At 41.5% G+C, this 16,648-nt stretch overlaps 2 protein-coding genes across 4 annotated transcripts in view; both read right to left on the bottom strand.

The window, feature by feature from the left end:
• Positions 1-5,829, bottom strand: part of prkd3 (protein kinase D3) — a 45,213-nt gene extending 39,384 nt beyond the window's left edge. For all 3 annotated transcript variants that reach the window (XM_074659862.1, XM_074659864.1, XM_074659863.1), the window contains exons 1-2: positions 5,379-5,829; positions 2,887-3,504 (exon numbers count right to left, since the gene is read on the bottom strand). In XM_074659862.1, coding sequence (XP_074515963.1) covers positions 2,887-3,165 — 279 coding nt within the window. In that variant the 5' untranslated portion in view covers positions 3,166-3,504; positions 5,379-5,829. The remainder of the gene's footprint in view (positions 1-2,886; positions 3,505-5,378) is intronic.
• Positions 5,830-7,150: 1,321 nt separating this feature from the next.
• mocs3 (molybdenum cofactor synthesis 3) lies at positions 7,151-16,396 on the bottom strand. Its single transcript, XM_074660882.1, has 13 exons — positions 16,153-16,396; positions 13,006-13,138; positions 12,815-12,907; positions 11,608-11,728; positions 10,766-10,840; positions 10,478-10,595; positions 10,272-10,380; positions 9,588-9,650; positions 8,969-9,132; positions 8,748-8,795; positions 8,086-8,182; positions 7,895-8,002; positions 7,151-7,354 (listed from the first exon to the last, which is right to left on the bottom strand). Exons 1-13 carry the CDS (start codon positions 16,243-16,245, stop codon positions 7,197-7,199), a joined length of 1,380 nt encoding a protein of 459 aa, XP_074516983.1. The 5' UTR covers positions 16,246-16,396; the 3' UTR covers positions 7,151-7,196.
• Positions 16,397-16,648: the final 252 nt, after the last annotated feature.

The following is a 16,648-nucleotide window of genomic DNA, read 5'->3' as shown; positions in this document are numbered from 1 at the left end:
GCCATGTGGCTGGATTTCATGAAATAGCTGAGGCGGTACACTGCATTTGGCAGTGTTTAATAGAAGAAACGTGGATGAACGCGCTGGATATGTTCTGTGGTGATGATGTACTCTATATTATGAAAGGATGTACAGTATGTTCAGATGTTCAATATATATATATAGCCTTTTCAAAGTTCCCATGACTGTTGATCATGAAATTAGATCGTTTCCTGCCATATTTTATTAGAGTGCATGGCATCTTTAAATGAATGCATGTGATAAGAAGTGATACAGCGATACAACCGCACATAGGTGATCCTGATCTTGGCAGATCATCAGCGCCCACTCACCGTGAATGCACTGCGCTGATTTTCTTTTACGTTTTTGTCTTCAAAAGCACCGTATTCCCCACCCTTTTCCTGTTACAGATTCTTGCAACTATGCCAATATGTTACAGGATCCATGTAAATATGCGCAAGTGATGAGATTTTCTGCTCTGCGGACCAGAACTGTTCATAACTAGCTAGTGAGAATCAGCAGACCTCGTAAAGAACAACAACATTACCCTGCTCCTCTGGAATGTCAACTTGGACAACATGGAACCAAAAGGACACTGCAGGCTCGATACAGACAGCTCCTTCACTATCTTCCACTTGTTGTTCAACACAAGTCTGTTCCTCATTCTTTCTCTTTTTCTTCCCTTATTTCCATTATCATCATCTCCAACTCATATACAGCTCTGACCGACCTACATGTTCAGATCCCGGTGGCTGATTAAAGTGCTTCGCTTAATCACCCTCTTTTTATTCAGTCGATGATAATTACAGACACAAAGGGAGTAATCATCATTATGCACAAGAGAGGTTAGAAAAAACAGCAACGTGTGGATGCACACAGGAGCCATTTCATTATTCCAACAGGCTTTGCACACTATTAATCCCACACAACTGTGAAGTGCACATGCATGGGCTCAAAGAAGACAATAACTGAGGTTTAGAGCACCTACTGTATACATTAGAAATGCTGTCTATTTAGTAGATGAATAACAATAGATGTTATCAACTTTGCAGTACTTATTGTACCACTTACTGTACAGATGTACTGCTAGTTTAAAGAGGACTCATTATGCGTTTGTGCTTTTTCCCTTTCCTTAGTGTTACATATTTGTTGTGCACATAAAAGGTCTGCAAAGTTACAAAGTCAAAAGTCCACGCCAAAGGGAGTTAGTTACTCTCCCCCACAAAAAACACTGCTCCTGAACTACCTGAAATCGTGGATGTATTAAGAGAACTGGATACAGCGTTGGAGGCGGGCTCCCGTTCATTCCTATGAAAGTTGCTCAGTGGCGCATGAAGCCAAAATGGTTTGACTGCCAAGTGATAAAATACCCAGATCTTCCGGCGTTTTTCCGCATCCACTGGGCCCTTTCTTAAACTCCGCCTCCCAGTACGTAGTCCAGCCTCGGTCTGGGGCTCATCCACATGGACGGAGGAAGGAAAATAACTCTGGATTCAGCTGTTAGTGCATTTTACACCTTTCAGGACATAATGATTTAAATAAGTGTTCATACTGGGAGGTTGATTTACTTTAAAAAAATATATATATATTACAGACGTCTCTTTCCCAATGTAAGTCTATGGGAAAAAGGCTTTTTGGGCCCAACGGCATCACGTGATGGACATACAATTTGTAGTAGCACCGTTTGGCCACTACGAAAATTTGCTTCAGAGCCTGGCGCACTTCCTGGGGGCTTGCCTGAAATGCCTCGCTTAAAGTCCCGCCTTTTCTTCCGTAACATGTTGATGTCACCAAGTAAGACATTTGCATAATACCTGCATAGAGCGGCTAGTTTGGCACGCCCTCAAACAAAGCTAGGGGGCCAGGAGGTCAAACAGAGCGTTTCAGACAGAGGGTGAAAAGAGGTGCTGCAGCACAGCCGGTTTGAGAAGAATTAAGCAGGGTTTTTTTACATTACTGCATTTAAACATGTTCCAGTAGAAACCCCAAATACAAGCTTGCACCTGAAAATTAGCTTAATAGGTCCCCTTTAATGTTACAGTTTGTGAGAAATACTTTTTTGATCCAATTGGTGTTTGCAGTAGTGGCAATGAACATATTTCTCTGACGGACAAAACCACTTCATACGAAAGGCACATCTGTGGTGTTGCAGCTTTACAAAGCTTATTATTATATGGGACCACTTCAAATTAGAAAGAAAAAATAAAATGTTTTACCCTCATGCTTGCACATTATATAAACAGGCCCGACCACTTTCTGCACAAACGGAAAAGAACAGGCAAAAGCTGGCGCTGTTGATTTGCACTTTGAATATTCTCACGCGACCAAATATGAGTTGGCAAATGATGAAGCCTATACTTGTTTTTAAAGCCACTTCTCATGCTGAGTGTCATTACAACACATTACCGGTGTCATGGAAAATAAAGATCCAACATCCCACCACCGAGTAGTTCTGTATATGTGTGTGCAGACCAGCTTGTATGCTTGCACTTGCACCATGTTAAGTCCAGTAACATTACATCACAATGTAAATAACTGCCGCTACTACACTGTGTCCTGTAACTGGAGGAGAATCGGTGCTTGTTGTGTGTGCATGCTTCTGCGGTGTTTGACTCATTTTGGGGCACGAGGCCCAGATGTCTGCTTTGAAAAACAAAACCTAAACAGATGAATATGGTAGAAGATGGGCAAAACACATGTTGGCGCATCATGTTGGTGCTCTGCTGCCTTGGGTATCCCTGCTAAAGCTTGAAAACAAGTAGTAGGTTTGCATGACTTTGTGGAAAACCTCTCACTTCAGAGGACATTGGAGAAAAACTGCTTGATGAGAGATGTCCTTTTTTAACTGAAAACAGTGTGAATCACATGTTTCAATGAGAGGCTTACCTTCTGGTCCACTATGGAGCACACCAGGTCCTTAACAGATGACAGCGACAGGTCACTGGCCTCCAGGTTGACCGTCTCTCTGGTCAGTCCAATCTGCAGCAGGAAGGACACCCCATGGAAAGAGCTGCGGGAGTTGGTGGGGCTGGGGGCGCTGTGGCTGCCGTTGGACAGCCGCGTGTAGAGCGGCCCGGACGCCGGGGCGGGCGATGAGGACGGGTGGTGCGGATAGAGAGAGTGGAGGAAGGCTCGAGGTAAGGATGGGGGAGAGGAGGCAGACATTGGGTTTCTTCCAATGGCGACGTGGAACGCTGAATGGTGGAGGTTTTAGTGGAGGCTGGGAGAAAAGAGCACTTTGTGGGGGGAATCTTTGGTCCTCATCAGTGGCGGTGAGTCAGCACTGTATGTGTTTATCAAAGCCACATTGTTTTTCATAAATTAAGAGGGTGATAGGCGATCCGCCCACCTGAGCACACACTCACTGGATGGGCAGGTGATGGAGAAAAAGTCTGTGGACAATCCCCAGACTTGTGCAGTAAAATCACTGCGACAAGCTTCATATCCTGGAGTGGCGCTCCTTCTCCTTACTGAAGTCAGTAATCCACTCCGACCACAGGAAGCCTGTCACCGCAAACACACACACACACACAGAGAGACAAACACACATAGTGCTATTTTTATAATGAAAAAAGTATTCACCTATCTGAATACAGTACAGACAGTGGTGCACATTAGAGGCTCTCATTTTGTTGTGTTGTAGGGCAAAGCAGCCTGGCTATATGAATGAAACAGCTACTTTTTCTTCCCTTTGTGAACACTTTTTAGTTGAGTTCATGTAGAAAAACATGTTTCAGCCAATCTGCCTTCTCAATTAACACACTCAGAAAATGGATTTCACCACCAACTAATATAAAAGTCAGCCGGGCTCATCTTTTTTTTTAATTAAAACCACAAAATCATTACCAATGCCGTTGCTGGAATTGTTTCTTAAAACTTGAAGTTTTACTTCTCCTAGACTAACTCTTAGATCAGTGGTTCCCAAACTTTTTCACATCAAGGACCCCTAAACTGATACAAATTAGACCACGGACTCCCATTTGATACGATTTTTCTCCAAGGGTCCCCCGTCTGTTAGGATTCTTGCTTTTAGATGTTTTATTACAGAAAGTGTATTAAAGCTGCAGTGGGTAGAATTGGAACAAATATGATTAAAAAAAGTTAATTTCATTTAACGGTCACAATATCCTGACAGTAGTGCACGAGACAGGTAAAAATCATGTGCCTCTGTGTCCTCCGCTGCTCCTAATGGCATCTGCAAGGTTTCACACACCGGAGGAAAACAACCAATCAGAGCCGAGCTGGAGCCTTGCCGTCTCTGAGCAGCTGTCAATCACTCGCGAACTCCGATCAAACAGTCAAACTAGGCAGCGCTGATTAAATATGAATCAATATTCTGTTACTGTAATGCCTATTTCTCGCCTCAAATGTTTTCAGAAACATCTTGTAGTGTACTGTTTAGCTGTAAAATTAGAAAAGTTTGTGACCCGGCAGCCATGTTGAGATCAGTTGAGGAAATACCAAGCACCACACCAGCCAGAGCACAGCCAATAGGAACGCTCTCTCTCTCTGAAATGACCTGTGATTGGCCAAAGTCTCCCGTCACTGGCTAGATTTTTTTAAAGCCTGAAAACAGAGCAATGAGGAGGTGCAGAAGTCTCTCAGATCACTTGAATTACAATATGCTTAAAGGTTATTATGGATTTTTTTGCCCAAAGATGACAAAACTGCCTACTGAAGCTTTAAACCCATGGCCAAAATAGTCACACATTTTGTCAATATGTTACCTATGATTGGAATTACAGTGAAAAGAAAGTCTTCCCCCTTTTTGTTGGGCACCCCCTGGAACCCCCTCAAGGACCCCCTGGGGGTCCCCGGACCCCACTTTTAACACCCCTGTCTTACATTACTACTGGTGTAGTCTTTTGCTGTTGCCTTGCATTGTTTTGGTTGTAGCTATAAGTGCTTCCCGGTAGTAGCTTTGAGCTAACTCCATATTGCCTGCGCGTAAATGGACCGTGCTGAAGGAGCCATAGCTTCAACTGCTGTGCATCATATCAATAGTTTCAACTTTGCTATCGACTTTTTTTGACATTTGGTAAAAATTGAAATCACTATTACCACAATAGGCCTTTATGCTCGTGCGTAAAACAGCCTAAAGGATGCGTAAAAGTTGATAAAGCGCATCATTTCTTGTGTTTACAACAATTCAAACTGCACAAACATCTGGATCTGAGGCTTCTTAACATCTGTACCCCTCCCACTTTCAATAGGCTCGCTGGCAGAACACATTACCGAGTGGAGAATGCCAGCAAAACAAGTTATACAAGACATGAATTCACACTTTCAGAGGACTTTGGCTGTAGTTGTTGAACTCCCTCGCTTCGCGTTTACAACACAACGTAACGACTTAAGACATGTCTGAAATGATACTTTACCTTCACAGTCAGCGAAGGGCGCTTTTCTTTCCATTGTGAGTTTACTGAAGAAACTTTGTAACTCCATCAACTGAGGAAAGCGGAGTCTGAAGTTTACAAAAAGTCTGCACTTCTGTAGAAGTGGCACACACAAGAAGCGCAGCGTCGCAGAGCTCACATGCAACAAACACCGACATAAACTGTACATACAGGCGCGCTGCGACTAACCAGAGCCGTCCATTTATTTTCTCTTATCTTTTATTCCAGATTGTAAAATTCATGCGCATCTTATTATCCTTCCAGCTGTGTCTACTCCCCCTGCTCGACGAGAGTAAAAAAGAGCAGCCGCCGTCTGCTGGGGCTTGGAGTCTTTTTATTATCTCCGCATAACTGACTTTCCATGTGTGGGGAGGACAAGTTGAACTACAGTCCTTGTGAAGCAATGGCGCCTCCGATGGAGCTCACACCAATGCGCATGTGCTTTTCTTTTCCGTTATTTCAACTTGGTCATGCACAAGAAGAAAAAAAAACTTGATTCTACATGACCCGGATCGGTTTGTAATACTGTACACTGGTTTCCAAAGAGGGGTCCAGCAGGAGTCCTCAGGGGCCCCTTTAAAAAAAAAAAAAAAATGAACAAAGAAAGTAGAAGTCTCTACTGTGTTGTCTCTCAAACTAGAAACACTTTAACAGAGGTTTAGTAGAATAGGTGGTCTGCTTAAAGCTCCAGTAGGCATAACGTTTTTGGCATCATTGGGCAAAAATTACATAATTACCTTTCAGCATATTATAATTCAAGTGTTCTGAGAGAAAAGGGGGAAGACTTTCTTTTCACTGTAATCCCATTCATAGGTAACATATTGACAAAATGTATGACTATTTTGGTCATGGGTTTAAAGCTTCAGTAGGCAGTATATTTTTGGCATCATTGGGCAAAATTTCCATAATAACCTTTCAGCATATTATAATTCAAGTGTTCTGAGAGAAAATAGACATCTGCACCTCCTCATGGCTCTGTTTTCAGGCGTTAAAAAATCTATCTCCCATGACGGGAGACTTTGGCCAATCACAGGTCATTTCAGAGAGAGAGCGTTCCTATTGGCTGTGCTCCGCCTGGTGGGCGGTGCTTGGTATTTCCTCAACTGTTCTCAACACGGCTGCCGGGTCACAAACTTTCTCATTTTTACAGCTAAACAGTATACTACAAGATGTTTATGAAAACATTTGAGGCAAGAAAATAGGCATTACAGTAACAGAATATTGATTCATATTTGATCAGCGCTGCCTAGTTTGACCGATTGGTCGGAGTTCACGAGTGATTGACAGCTGCTCGGAGAAGGCAAGGCTCCAGCTCGGCTCTGATTGGTTGTTTTCCTCCGGTCTGTGAAATCTTGCAGATGCCATTAGGAGCACCGGAGGACACAGAGGCACATGAATTTTTTCAGTGCACTACTGTCAGTATATAGTGACCATTTTATGAAAATAACTTGTTTTAATCATATTTGCTCCATTTCTACCCACTGCAGCTTTAACTATTACTAATTCTAAGAATTGAAAGAAAAAACAGGAAGAGGGACTTGATTTTGCAAGCGTGCTTACGTGTTATCTAACTGCCAGCTCATGTCTTCAATGAACTGACCTACACGGTAGATTACACAACATGTTTTAGGAACTTCTCCATTGTTTCAGTTGGTACGCGAGAGTTTGCTAATCAGTAATGACATTAAAGTGAATTTACCTTTAAGCACGATTTCCAGTAAACAGTGTACAAAGAAGAAGAAAATCCCAAATTATGGGAAACTGAAGAGTTTATTGACAAAAAAAAGCACTTAAAACAGATTAATACTGTGGAAATGTGGGGTCTATTCTCTTTGCCCAGGCCATGAGGCCTCCGCTGATGTCTTTCACCGTAACGCTGTCCACTTCCGATCCACTCATCTTCTCCACAACTTGCACCGCCTTTTGAGAGTCGTTACCCATCTTACAGATCACATACACTGGAGAGAAAACACAGAGATGAGTTTGGTGACACTTAAAATGTATCAGATTCAAATTACTACCTATTTTATATGATAACACAGAGAAAATATTGTGAGCAATAAAAAGCTGCACAAGAAGTTTGAATGGTACAAATATTACATTTAGTGAAAAAATGTTAATTCTTAAAATCACAGAGCTGATTGTGCAAAAAAACTGACCATATAACAAACAAAGACTGTATTAAATATTAAGCTAAAACTCCACCAGGCTAAATTTAGCTCATTGACAAAGAAAGAACACAGTGAATACCCAGCACGTCACCAAAATAACGTTTTGAATATTAATTTCTCTGAAGCGGGCCAGCTGCTCAGGTTGACCACACTTTGTTTTGGAAAAGGGGTCACCTAGCAACCCCATTACAACCTGTTACTAGCTTTCCAAAATAAGCCTGCGGCCCTGCAGCGTGAGACCACACAGTGAACTGTGAATATGCACGAGTGCCTGTTCATTTCAAACAACACGTACTACGGATCCTAGATGGTGTTTTGACATGTTACCTGGAGGCCGGCGGTCACCTTCCATCTGCTGTTTCAATTGGCTGATTTTCTCCTGAAGTAATCGGATGGGTTCACTCTTCCTCTCCTCTAAACTTGAGAGGGGAATGTCTGGCAACAATATAAGGAGAATAATCACACAGAAGTGTGAAATAGGGAGATTGATTTTGTGTTTCCATCTTTAAAAAGGATACTGATAGAGAAAGGTAGGTGGCATATATCCACCTCCACAAGAGGGCGCACGTCCAACAAGAGATGGGGCTCTGCATTGTCCATTATCGACTTGTAATCCTGGAAATACATTAAAAACAGTCCTTAATGCACAAATACTAATCACATTATAATTAAAGAGAGGTGTGGCTTTATCTTTTGGGAAAAGACATTGATTTATATCTACAGTCAAACCAAAATTGCTCTCAGCAAATGTTGCTTGGATTTGCATTTTATGGAGTAATCTGAACATTTTAACTACTTTTCCTTAAATCACAGGAAACAAAACTGCTTTCTAACTGGAGCCCCGTTGCACAATCTCCATTACAGCCCAATCAATCATGATCCCAATCTCTGTGCCTAATGACTCAGCGGGTTTGAAAGCACCAGTTCCCCCCAGAAACAGATGCAATCCACCACCACTGCTCTCACTGCCAAATAGAACGTGTTATTCTTTCCCATAGAAAAAGCTACAGGCACATTTTAAGTCATTTCCCATTTGGGGCTGGGTCAGCGCTGAGATGTAATCAGTTTTTATGAATGCACATGAAAACTGAGAAAATTGCGAGACATTATACAATAAACAGCACTAAATAGAGGGAGTCACGCTACGGCCAACGGTTCTGGACTATATTATTCTCTATACCTGTACTGTGATCCTCTGATCTCTGGAGAGGAGGTTGAGTTTGCGGCACTGAAACACATGGAAAATGAGGCAATATGAGATTTTTTCCCTATGATTAGAGAATAATGACATGTGCTGTGTATTATTAAATGACGAAAATCCAGTTGATGTAAGAAACACTTCTTGTGAAAATGTGCAGGACCCCATAAATACGAGGTACCCCATCATCGCTTATGACCGACCTTATCTGTGGCAGCAGTCCCGCAGAAAGCCTCGTAGTCCACCAGCTGGGTCACACTGGGGTTCTCTCCGCACACCGCACAGCCGGCCTGCTTGGGACGCAACTTGATGGATCTGAATCTGGCATCTTGAGCGTCAAACATCACCAGCTGTTGGCCGCAGGAAGCTGGTGCGCAGGGTCAAGGAAAAGGCTACAATGGGGAAAAGTATCACTGTCGGCACTGCTTGATTCGGGCTGCCACGTCTCCACATTTGATTTGTGTATGAGCACCATAGCAACATTCAGGTGTTTTTGGTAGGAAAACAGCACGGCAATTCCCTGGCTGACGCATAAGGGCCAGGTGTTAGCATGGATATCACAATGCAAGACAGAGGGCCGGATAAGGCAAATACTAACCACAACAGCTTCAAAGGAGCTCTCATAGGAGCTGCAAATGAAGAGTCAGCAGTCTGTTTGCTATATTTTATCAGATTGGCACAAAACACCATTCCCATCACTAATGTTGCAACAATGTTTCAGCAGTTATTTGCCAATTCAACCAGATGACTGGGCAGACAAAATGTCCAATGAAGGTACTGTATGTAATGTGGGAGTTCAAAATGGAAAACCAAAAAGGATACAGCCTTGTCCAGAGGCAATCTTGAGGACTTCCAAAGCTTGGAAGCAGCCCATCATCCCTGGAACTTAAAGAAAAGTGGAAAGAGTCTTACCAACAACTATCATTTAAACAGACTATATTCTGTACAAAGTTAAAGAGGACCTATTATGCTTTTGTGCTTTTTTCCCTTTCCTTTTATGTGTTATGTAGATTTTTTGTGCATGTAAAAGGTCTGCAAAGTTACAAAGCCCAAAATCCACGCCAAAGCGGAGTTACTATCTCCCACGGTAGCGATGCTCCTGAACTGCCTGAAACGCCTTGAAGTCCTGCCTTTTCTTCGGTAACGTGATGATGTCACCAAGTAACACATTTGCATAACACCTGCCTAGCGGATTGTTTGGCACGCCCTCAGACAAAGCTAGTTAGAGCGGAGCCGGAGCGGAGTGTTTTGTCCAGTTGACCAATCATAACAGAGTGGGCCGGCTGACCAATAGGGGGTGGGGCAGGAGCTCAAACAGAGCGTTTCAAACAGAGGCTGAAAAGAGGTGCTGCAGCACAGCCGGTGTGAGAAAAATAAAGTGTTTTTTGAACATTAAAGCATGTAAACATGTTCTAGTAGAAACTCAAAATACAAAGTATGCACCTGAAAATAAGCATAATAGGTCCTCTTTAATGGCTTCTGGGCAAGTGAGGGGACAAGACTCACCCACTCCTAACACCCCTCCATCAGAACAGTTGGTCACAGTCTCTGGGGGTGGGGGTAACGGGTACAGACATCTGTAGCAGGGTCCTCCATGGTAGTTATACACTGTCAGCTACAGACACACAGAGAGCAAGGAGACTTTTACGCTGGTAAAGTAACTTTACAAATGTAAAGGAGCTGACGGACTACCTTCTCGGATTCTACCTTACCTGTCCCTCCATTCTCAGGGCACTTGCTGACACCAGAGGCTTGCCACTGAGCACGCAGGCGTCATTCACCAGATAACGAGTGGGTACATTGTCTGAACAATCAGCCACAATGTCATACATGAGGTCAGCGAAGTCAAGGTGTCAGTCATATTATTGGTTAGTCGCAATGTACACATTTCCTAACTCAATATCTAAAATACTGTTCCTGCGATGACAGATGTAAGATCATGACAAAGAGTTAGCAGGTCTGCGCGACAGATGTAGGTTGAGGGCTTTGCAGCAGGATACTGTTTAATGAGTTGCAAGGCGTTCTCCGACGACAGCTGCAGGTGGTAGGGAATACATTCTATTGTTGAATTCAACCTGCAGACATAAAGTCACATTCAAAAATATTGATTAATTTCCTAATAAGTCTGGTTTGTTCTCCATAATTTGCAACTTTAACACAAACAGATTAGTATTTCTATTAAACTTCTTAAAATAAATGTTAGGGGCCACATTGGTGGCTCGGTTAAACCTAGGACAAACCCCAAAAACAGCAACATGTGAGTTTTGAATTTGACATGGGACCTTAGTCACATGTCCACTCCGACTCTTCTCTCTCCCTCCTAATCTTTACGGTTTCTCTCAACTATCAAAGACAATCAAATTATCTTAAAGACTCTTGTATTGAAAATTGTATTATGCATGTAGTAAATTATCATTAATGAATGATTAATAATAAGAGGGCTGAAATGTGTGTGTGTGACACAGCATCAAAACACTGTACATGTTAAGTCAGAGAAATGGCGCCCTCATGTGTTCGAGGCTAAACGATGATTGTGTGCTAACCACAGTAGGCCCACTGTGAGTGAGAAAGGCACCAAAAACAGCCCTCTCTAAAATAACATGTTTACACAATATTTGCGGACTGGGGAGAAATACACAACCAAATATAACCTGTGGTGAGACTGGAGAGCGCCAGCGTGCATTACACTGTAACCAAATGGTCGCAAAACACACAGTAAACAAACCATTTATCATATGTTAAATCAGAGAACATTTACTAATAATATCAAACGACTCAGTTTCATGTCTGTTTGTGCGGTTTTGGCACGAGTGTGTGAAGGATTACATTTCACAATCAGTACCTTTGGACTGCGTTGGCGGCAGACAGAGCCTTCGCTTGGTCCTGGTTCTCCTCCCCATGAAGCACCTGTCTGTGCAGGTTACTGAGTTCCACCTCGTCGTAGTCCAGCAGGCCCAGGCGCCCTGCAGAGACACAGAGACCAACTAGTCAGTCAGAAAAGCTTTACAATAAATGTCAAACCATGAGGCGTGCTTTTGGCAGACTTCATTCATTCATTTATTGGTGGATTTAAAACAGGGACAGTGTACCATATATTTTTTATTTATTGCACCAGGTATAACACTATGCTAGTTTACATCTGTTGTCCCTGGGCATGTATAAAATGCACATATAACAATATAAAAACCTTAATTCCACATAAATAAATAAACCAGCAGGACATATCAGACCTTAACAATATAAAAACAATAAATACACATTAATAAATACACCTACAAGACACATATCAAGCCTTAGAGACAACATGACCGTGTGTCTTTCAGACATTTTTTAACATTAGTTTTAAAGGGACTAAAGCTAATACACTCTCTTATACTTGTAGGGACAAACAAAATTGCTCATTAAGTTGTATTATTTGATAATATTGCAATAAGATAAGATAAGATATTCCTTTATTAGTCCTGCAGTGGGGAAATTTGCAGTGGTATGAGTTTGTTTTTTTTGGTCCAGCAGTGCTTTAAGAGCTTTTTTACACAGTTAAAAAGACTTTACTGGCACTATTTTATCTGTAGTTCTTGTTTGTTGCCTTTTCTCAAATTTTGAATCTGCTTTCCTTCAGTTTTCCCTGGTTAGTTACACAGCCAAAGTGTGGTTGAAACTTCACCTGAGGCAACAGGTAGTATATAATGTTCACCACAAAAGGAAAAAAATATTCACAAAATAAGTAAGTCTTAAATCAAAAGCTGTGAATGGTGAAAAGTGTTCCTAGTGTGCCTGATTTTAATCATTAAACAGCAATAAAACGGGTAGTGTGATATATTTCTTTTGGAAATGGAAATGAATAATTATGGCTGCGAACCTCTCCACCGCAGGTTCATTTATTTAGTTTGCTCGCCACATTGCTAATTTTAGACCCCGCCTAAAGGAAATGACCCGTTGACAGCTCCACAATTACTCACACCCATACAGTAGATTTATTTCAAGGTTAATGATTTGATTCGTTTGGCACAAGGTCATGCGCATGAGCATAAATCAACTAGATTACCTACCGATGCCTGCTGCTGCAAGATACTGTGCCAGGGGGCAGCCCAGCCCTCCACAGCCCACAACCAGCACTGACGTCTTGGATAAGTTTAGCTGCCCTGTGGGCGATCGAGATTCACTTGTGTTCAGTCACGCCATTGATTTCACTTGACAGAATGCTTACTTTCAGAATAACACAGTCTGTAACCGTCCGTACCTTGTACACCCAGCTCAGGCAGGAGGAGCTGTCTGCTGTAGCGCATGATGTCCTCATTGCTGAGGGCCGCTTTGGCTTTCATGGGGGTTAGGGGTGTCACTTTTTCATGCAGCTCCAGAGCTGACGCATGGCTCTTAATATCACACACCGGGGAGGAATTAGAACACAAGATTTAAGAAACAAGTTTAAACAGAAGCTTTGAGCCATGTGGTATCAGAGCCCTCGACAGCCTGCCTCTATAATATCATGAGCTACATTTATATCTCTCTTTACATACGTCTACAGCCCATATGTCTGACATAAGGCACTATTTGGGAAAAGCTCTTCATTCGGAGGAATTAAGTGGCTTAAAGTGTGCTTATTTATATTCCATCCAGCATTTAAGACTTAATGAGAAGTGTGCTCTCTCTCTCTTTTGAAATATCAAGATTTATTTTGGACCTTTTAAAACTTTCTGTCTCCCCTTTGTGATAAGAAGGCATGTGTTTTTTTCACTTTTGCTGTTGATTTATTTGTAGATTCAAAGATATCTGAATTTATGAATATAGCACTGAGGTTAAATTTAATTTTTTTTTGCACTTAATGCTGTACTTTTAATGCAGTTGTTGATGTGATATTCACATGGGTATTGTGTGATCACTTGCAGCAATTAAATAATTGGGCATATTGGCCTCAGATGAATACTATCAATGACCCAATTCATTTTTTGTGCTTATTATTTATCCAGCACCTGCAAATGTGGATGCCTCATGATGACTGATATCAGGAGCTACAACAATGTCTGTATGTATGTATTGTATATGTTCTATGTTTTTAGTTATCTCTGCTCCATTTCATATTACAGGGATTATATCTTCTGTGCTTTAATGTATATTTTTTCCTCAGCTATGCATCATCTTCAGGACAATTAGGAAGTTCACTATAGATAGATAGATAGGTAGATAGATAGTAACTTCCCGAGAGAAATTCAAGTTTCAGGCATCACAGTTCCATAGTGCAAAACATGATAGTAAAAAGGCAGTGAAAAAGTTAGTAGTGCAAAGTACAAAAAAATATACCAGATATAAAAATACAAGGAGATGAAGAAAACTGTTAAAACTGAATATAGTGCAGAGTAACATCTGTGATACACGACTATTAAAAAAGTGAATATAGTGCAGAAGAGACTGTTAAAAATGAGTAGGGGAGAGTGGGGTAAGATGAGCCAGTGGGTAAATTGACCCACCCCCTGTATCTTGGCAACTGTGATTATGTTTTGTCATGTGACCATAAATTCAGGAAGTACCCATCATTTCTATCTTGCTGTGATGGAGTTAAGCACATGGGAGAAATAGTAAGTACTTTTTTACACCAAAAACTGTTTTTTCCCTATCAAAGTAAATTTTCTGCATGTCAGGAATAATGAATGTTAGGTCAAAGCAAATTTATCCAGGTCTAAAAAAATATATTATACATGTTGGTGATTTACTAAGATATAACACCATGTTAATCCCTTCGCTAAAGATTAGCCTGAATTGCTAAACTGGGCCATTTTTTCCAAAATGGTAGCTATGGGGCAAAGTGAGCCAAAGGTTATGGGGTAAGTTGAGCCACTGGCTCACTAATATTCTACTATTATTCCGAGCCACTGGCTCAACTTACCCCACCATAAATTAACCAAATGAATTCTCTGATGTATAAAATGGTATTACTGTTGAGTGTTACACAACTTGGTTTGATTTTTTTATATGTTAACCTTTATAGAAGAGGGAGATAAAGGAAGTTAAAACAGTTGGTTATAGTGGAACAGCAGAGGCAAAGAGGGTCCTCACAGAGGAGGTAGAGAAGGAGCTTGCAGACCATATCAAGAAGCTGGCTGAACAGTTCCACGGCCTTACTCCAAAGAAATGCTGTGAACTGGCATTGGAATTGGCAGAAAGAACAACCTTCCCGTCCCCAACAACTGGAAAGAGCAGGGTTTAGCAGGTAGGCCTAGGTCAAACCAAAGACCAAGACGAAAATCACAGCGTACAGCAGTTCTGAGGAGAGTGTGATGCCATCCCATTTGATGACACTTCTGAGCATGAGAGTTCTAATGATGAGAGAAGTGAATCAGACATCTCAGATCTGTCAGTTGGTGACTTTGTCATAGTAAACTTTGTATCCAAAGGCAGAAGCTACCATTACATTGGCTTGGTTGAGAGCCTGGAGGGCAACGAAGTGAGTGCAAGATTTCTCAGAAGAATCCGGGGGAACACTTGACGTGAGAAGCCCACCTTTGTATTCAAGGAAAAGGATGAGGCATCTTTTCCACTGAGTGATGTGCTGAAGGAGCTACCTCAACCTCAAAAGGCTGGAGGAACTGCAAGGAGGGAGCAACAGTTCATATTTCCCTGCAACCTTGACGACTGGGATATAGTCGAATATTGAATGATATTTTGATTGTTCAATGGTCTTGAAACTCACAGGTGGTTTGTTCTCACAAGTTCATAACTGTGAAACTGTTTGTTAACACACTTATGCTGAGGTTTAAACTTAAAAACTCAGATGTTCAGTTTACCCCACGATGGCTCAACTTACCCACTGACTCGGATCAACTTACCCCTTACCTGGGGCAAGTTGAGCCACAGGAGCACTTTTTTGGGGAAGGTCATTTTTTCCAGACAGCTTTGTGATGGATGCATGCTGATCATTTCATTTGATAGGTGAGATCCTGAATTTAAGGTTCAAGTTTTCATTCTGCTTCTGTCTCATTTTTCCTAACCTCGAGGACAGCATAAGTAAAAATTGGCTCATCTTACCCCACTCTCCCCTATAGTGCATTATTATCTGCCCTGCAGACCGTCCTCTTCCCTAGAGAGGTGTTGTACAGTTTGATAGCTAGTTAACAAGCTAGTTAGTTGTCTATCGAGTGTCCAGAATCACTTTGAGCTAGTTAGTAACGTTACTGGCGTCAAAAAGTGCTGTGATGCTCCGTGTCCGACTGTAAACAATGTTTTCTAACGTTATGTAGACTATAAAAGGCTACAAGGCTTACTATAATACAGTATAGCTAGCCTATGTTTACACCATACATGCTAAACCACTAGATAACAAATGAGGCAAAGATATTGTAAAAACAAAAACCACAGCAACATGAGCTTGAGCATTCAGTATAAACTTTGGTACCTTCTCCAGTCGTGCCAGTTTAGTCTTCAGAGCAGTAATCTCTGTCTCTTTCTCCTCCAGTTGAGCCTTCAAGCAGAGCAGCTCTTCAGCCATGGCTGCAAAATATTACTTATATATAAAGCAAACGATATTTTACAGTTCTGATTTAGCTACGATATAACTGTGTGACAGGACACACACACACACACGCATGGGTGTTTACACTGCACAAACTTCCGTGTTGACCACGTGACAACGAGACCATGTGGTAGGTGACGTACGAAGCGCTGGTCTTTCAAAATAAAAATAAAAAAATAAAAATAAGTAGACAAATATTTAATGCTATTTACTTTTAGAATAAGAAAAAAAGAAAAGAACATGAGTATCTATAGGCTATAAGTATGTATCTGCAAGAATGATATCTTCTTTCAAAGGTCTTTTTATTCATTGTCAATAATCAATAGAACAGTCACTATATAGGGAAAGTTCATTTTTGTTTTTCTGAACAACACTCACC

Source organism: Sebastes fasciatus, chromosome 15 (genome assembly GCF_043250625.1).
Source record: "Sebastes fasciatus isolate fSebFas1 chromosome 15, fSebFas1.pri, whole genome shotgun sequence".
Classification (NCBI taxonomy): Eukaryota; Metazoa; Chordata; class Actinopteri; order Perciformes; family Sebastidae; genus Sebastes; species Sebastes fasciatus.
This window is presented reverse-complemented; position numbering and strand designations above follow the sequence as displayed.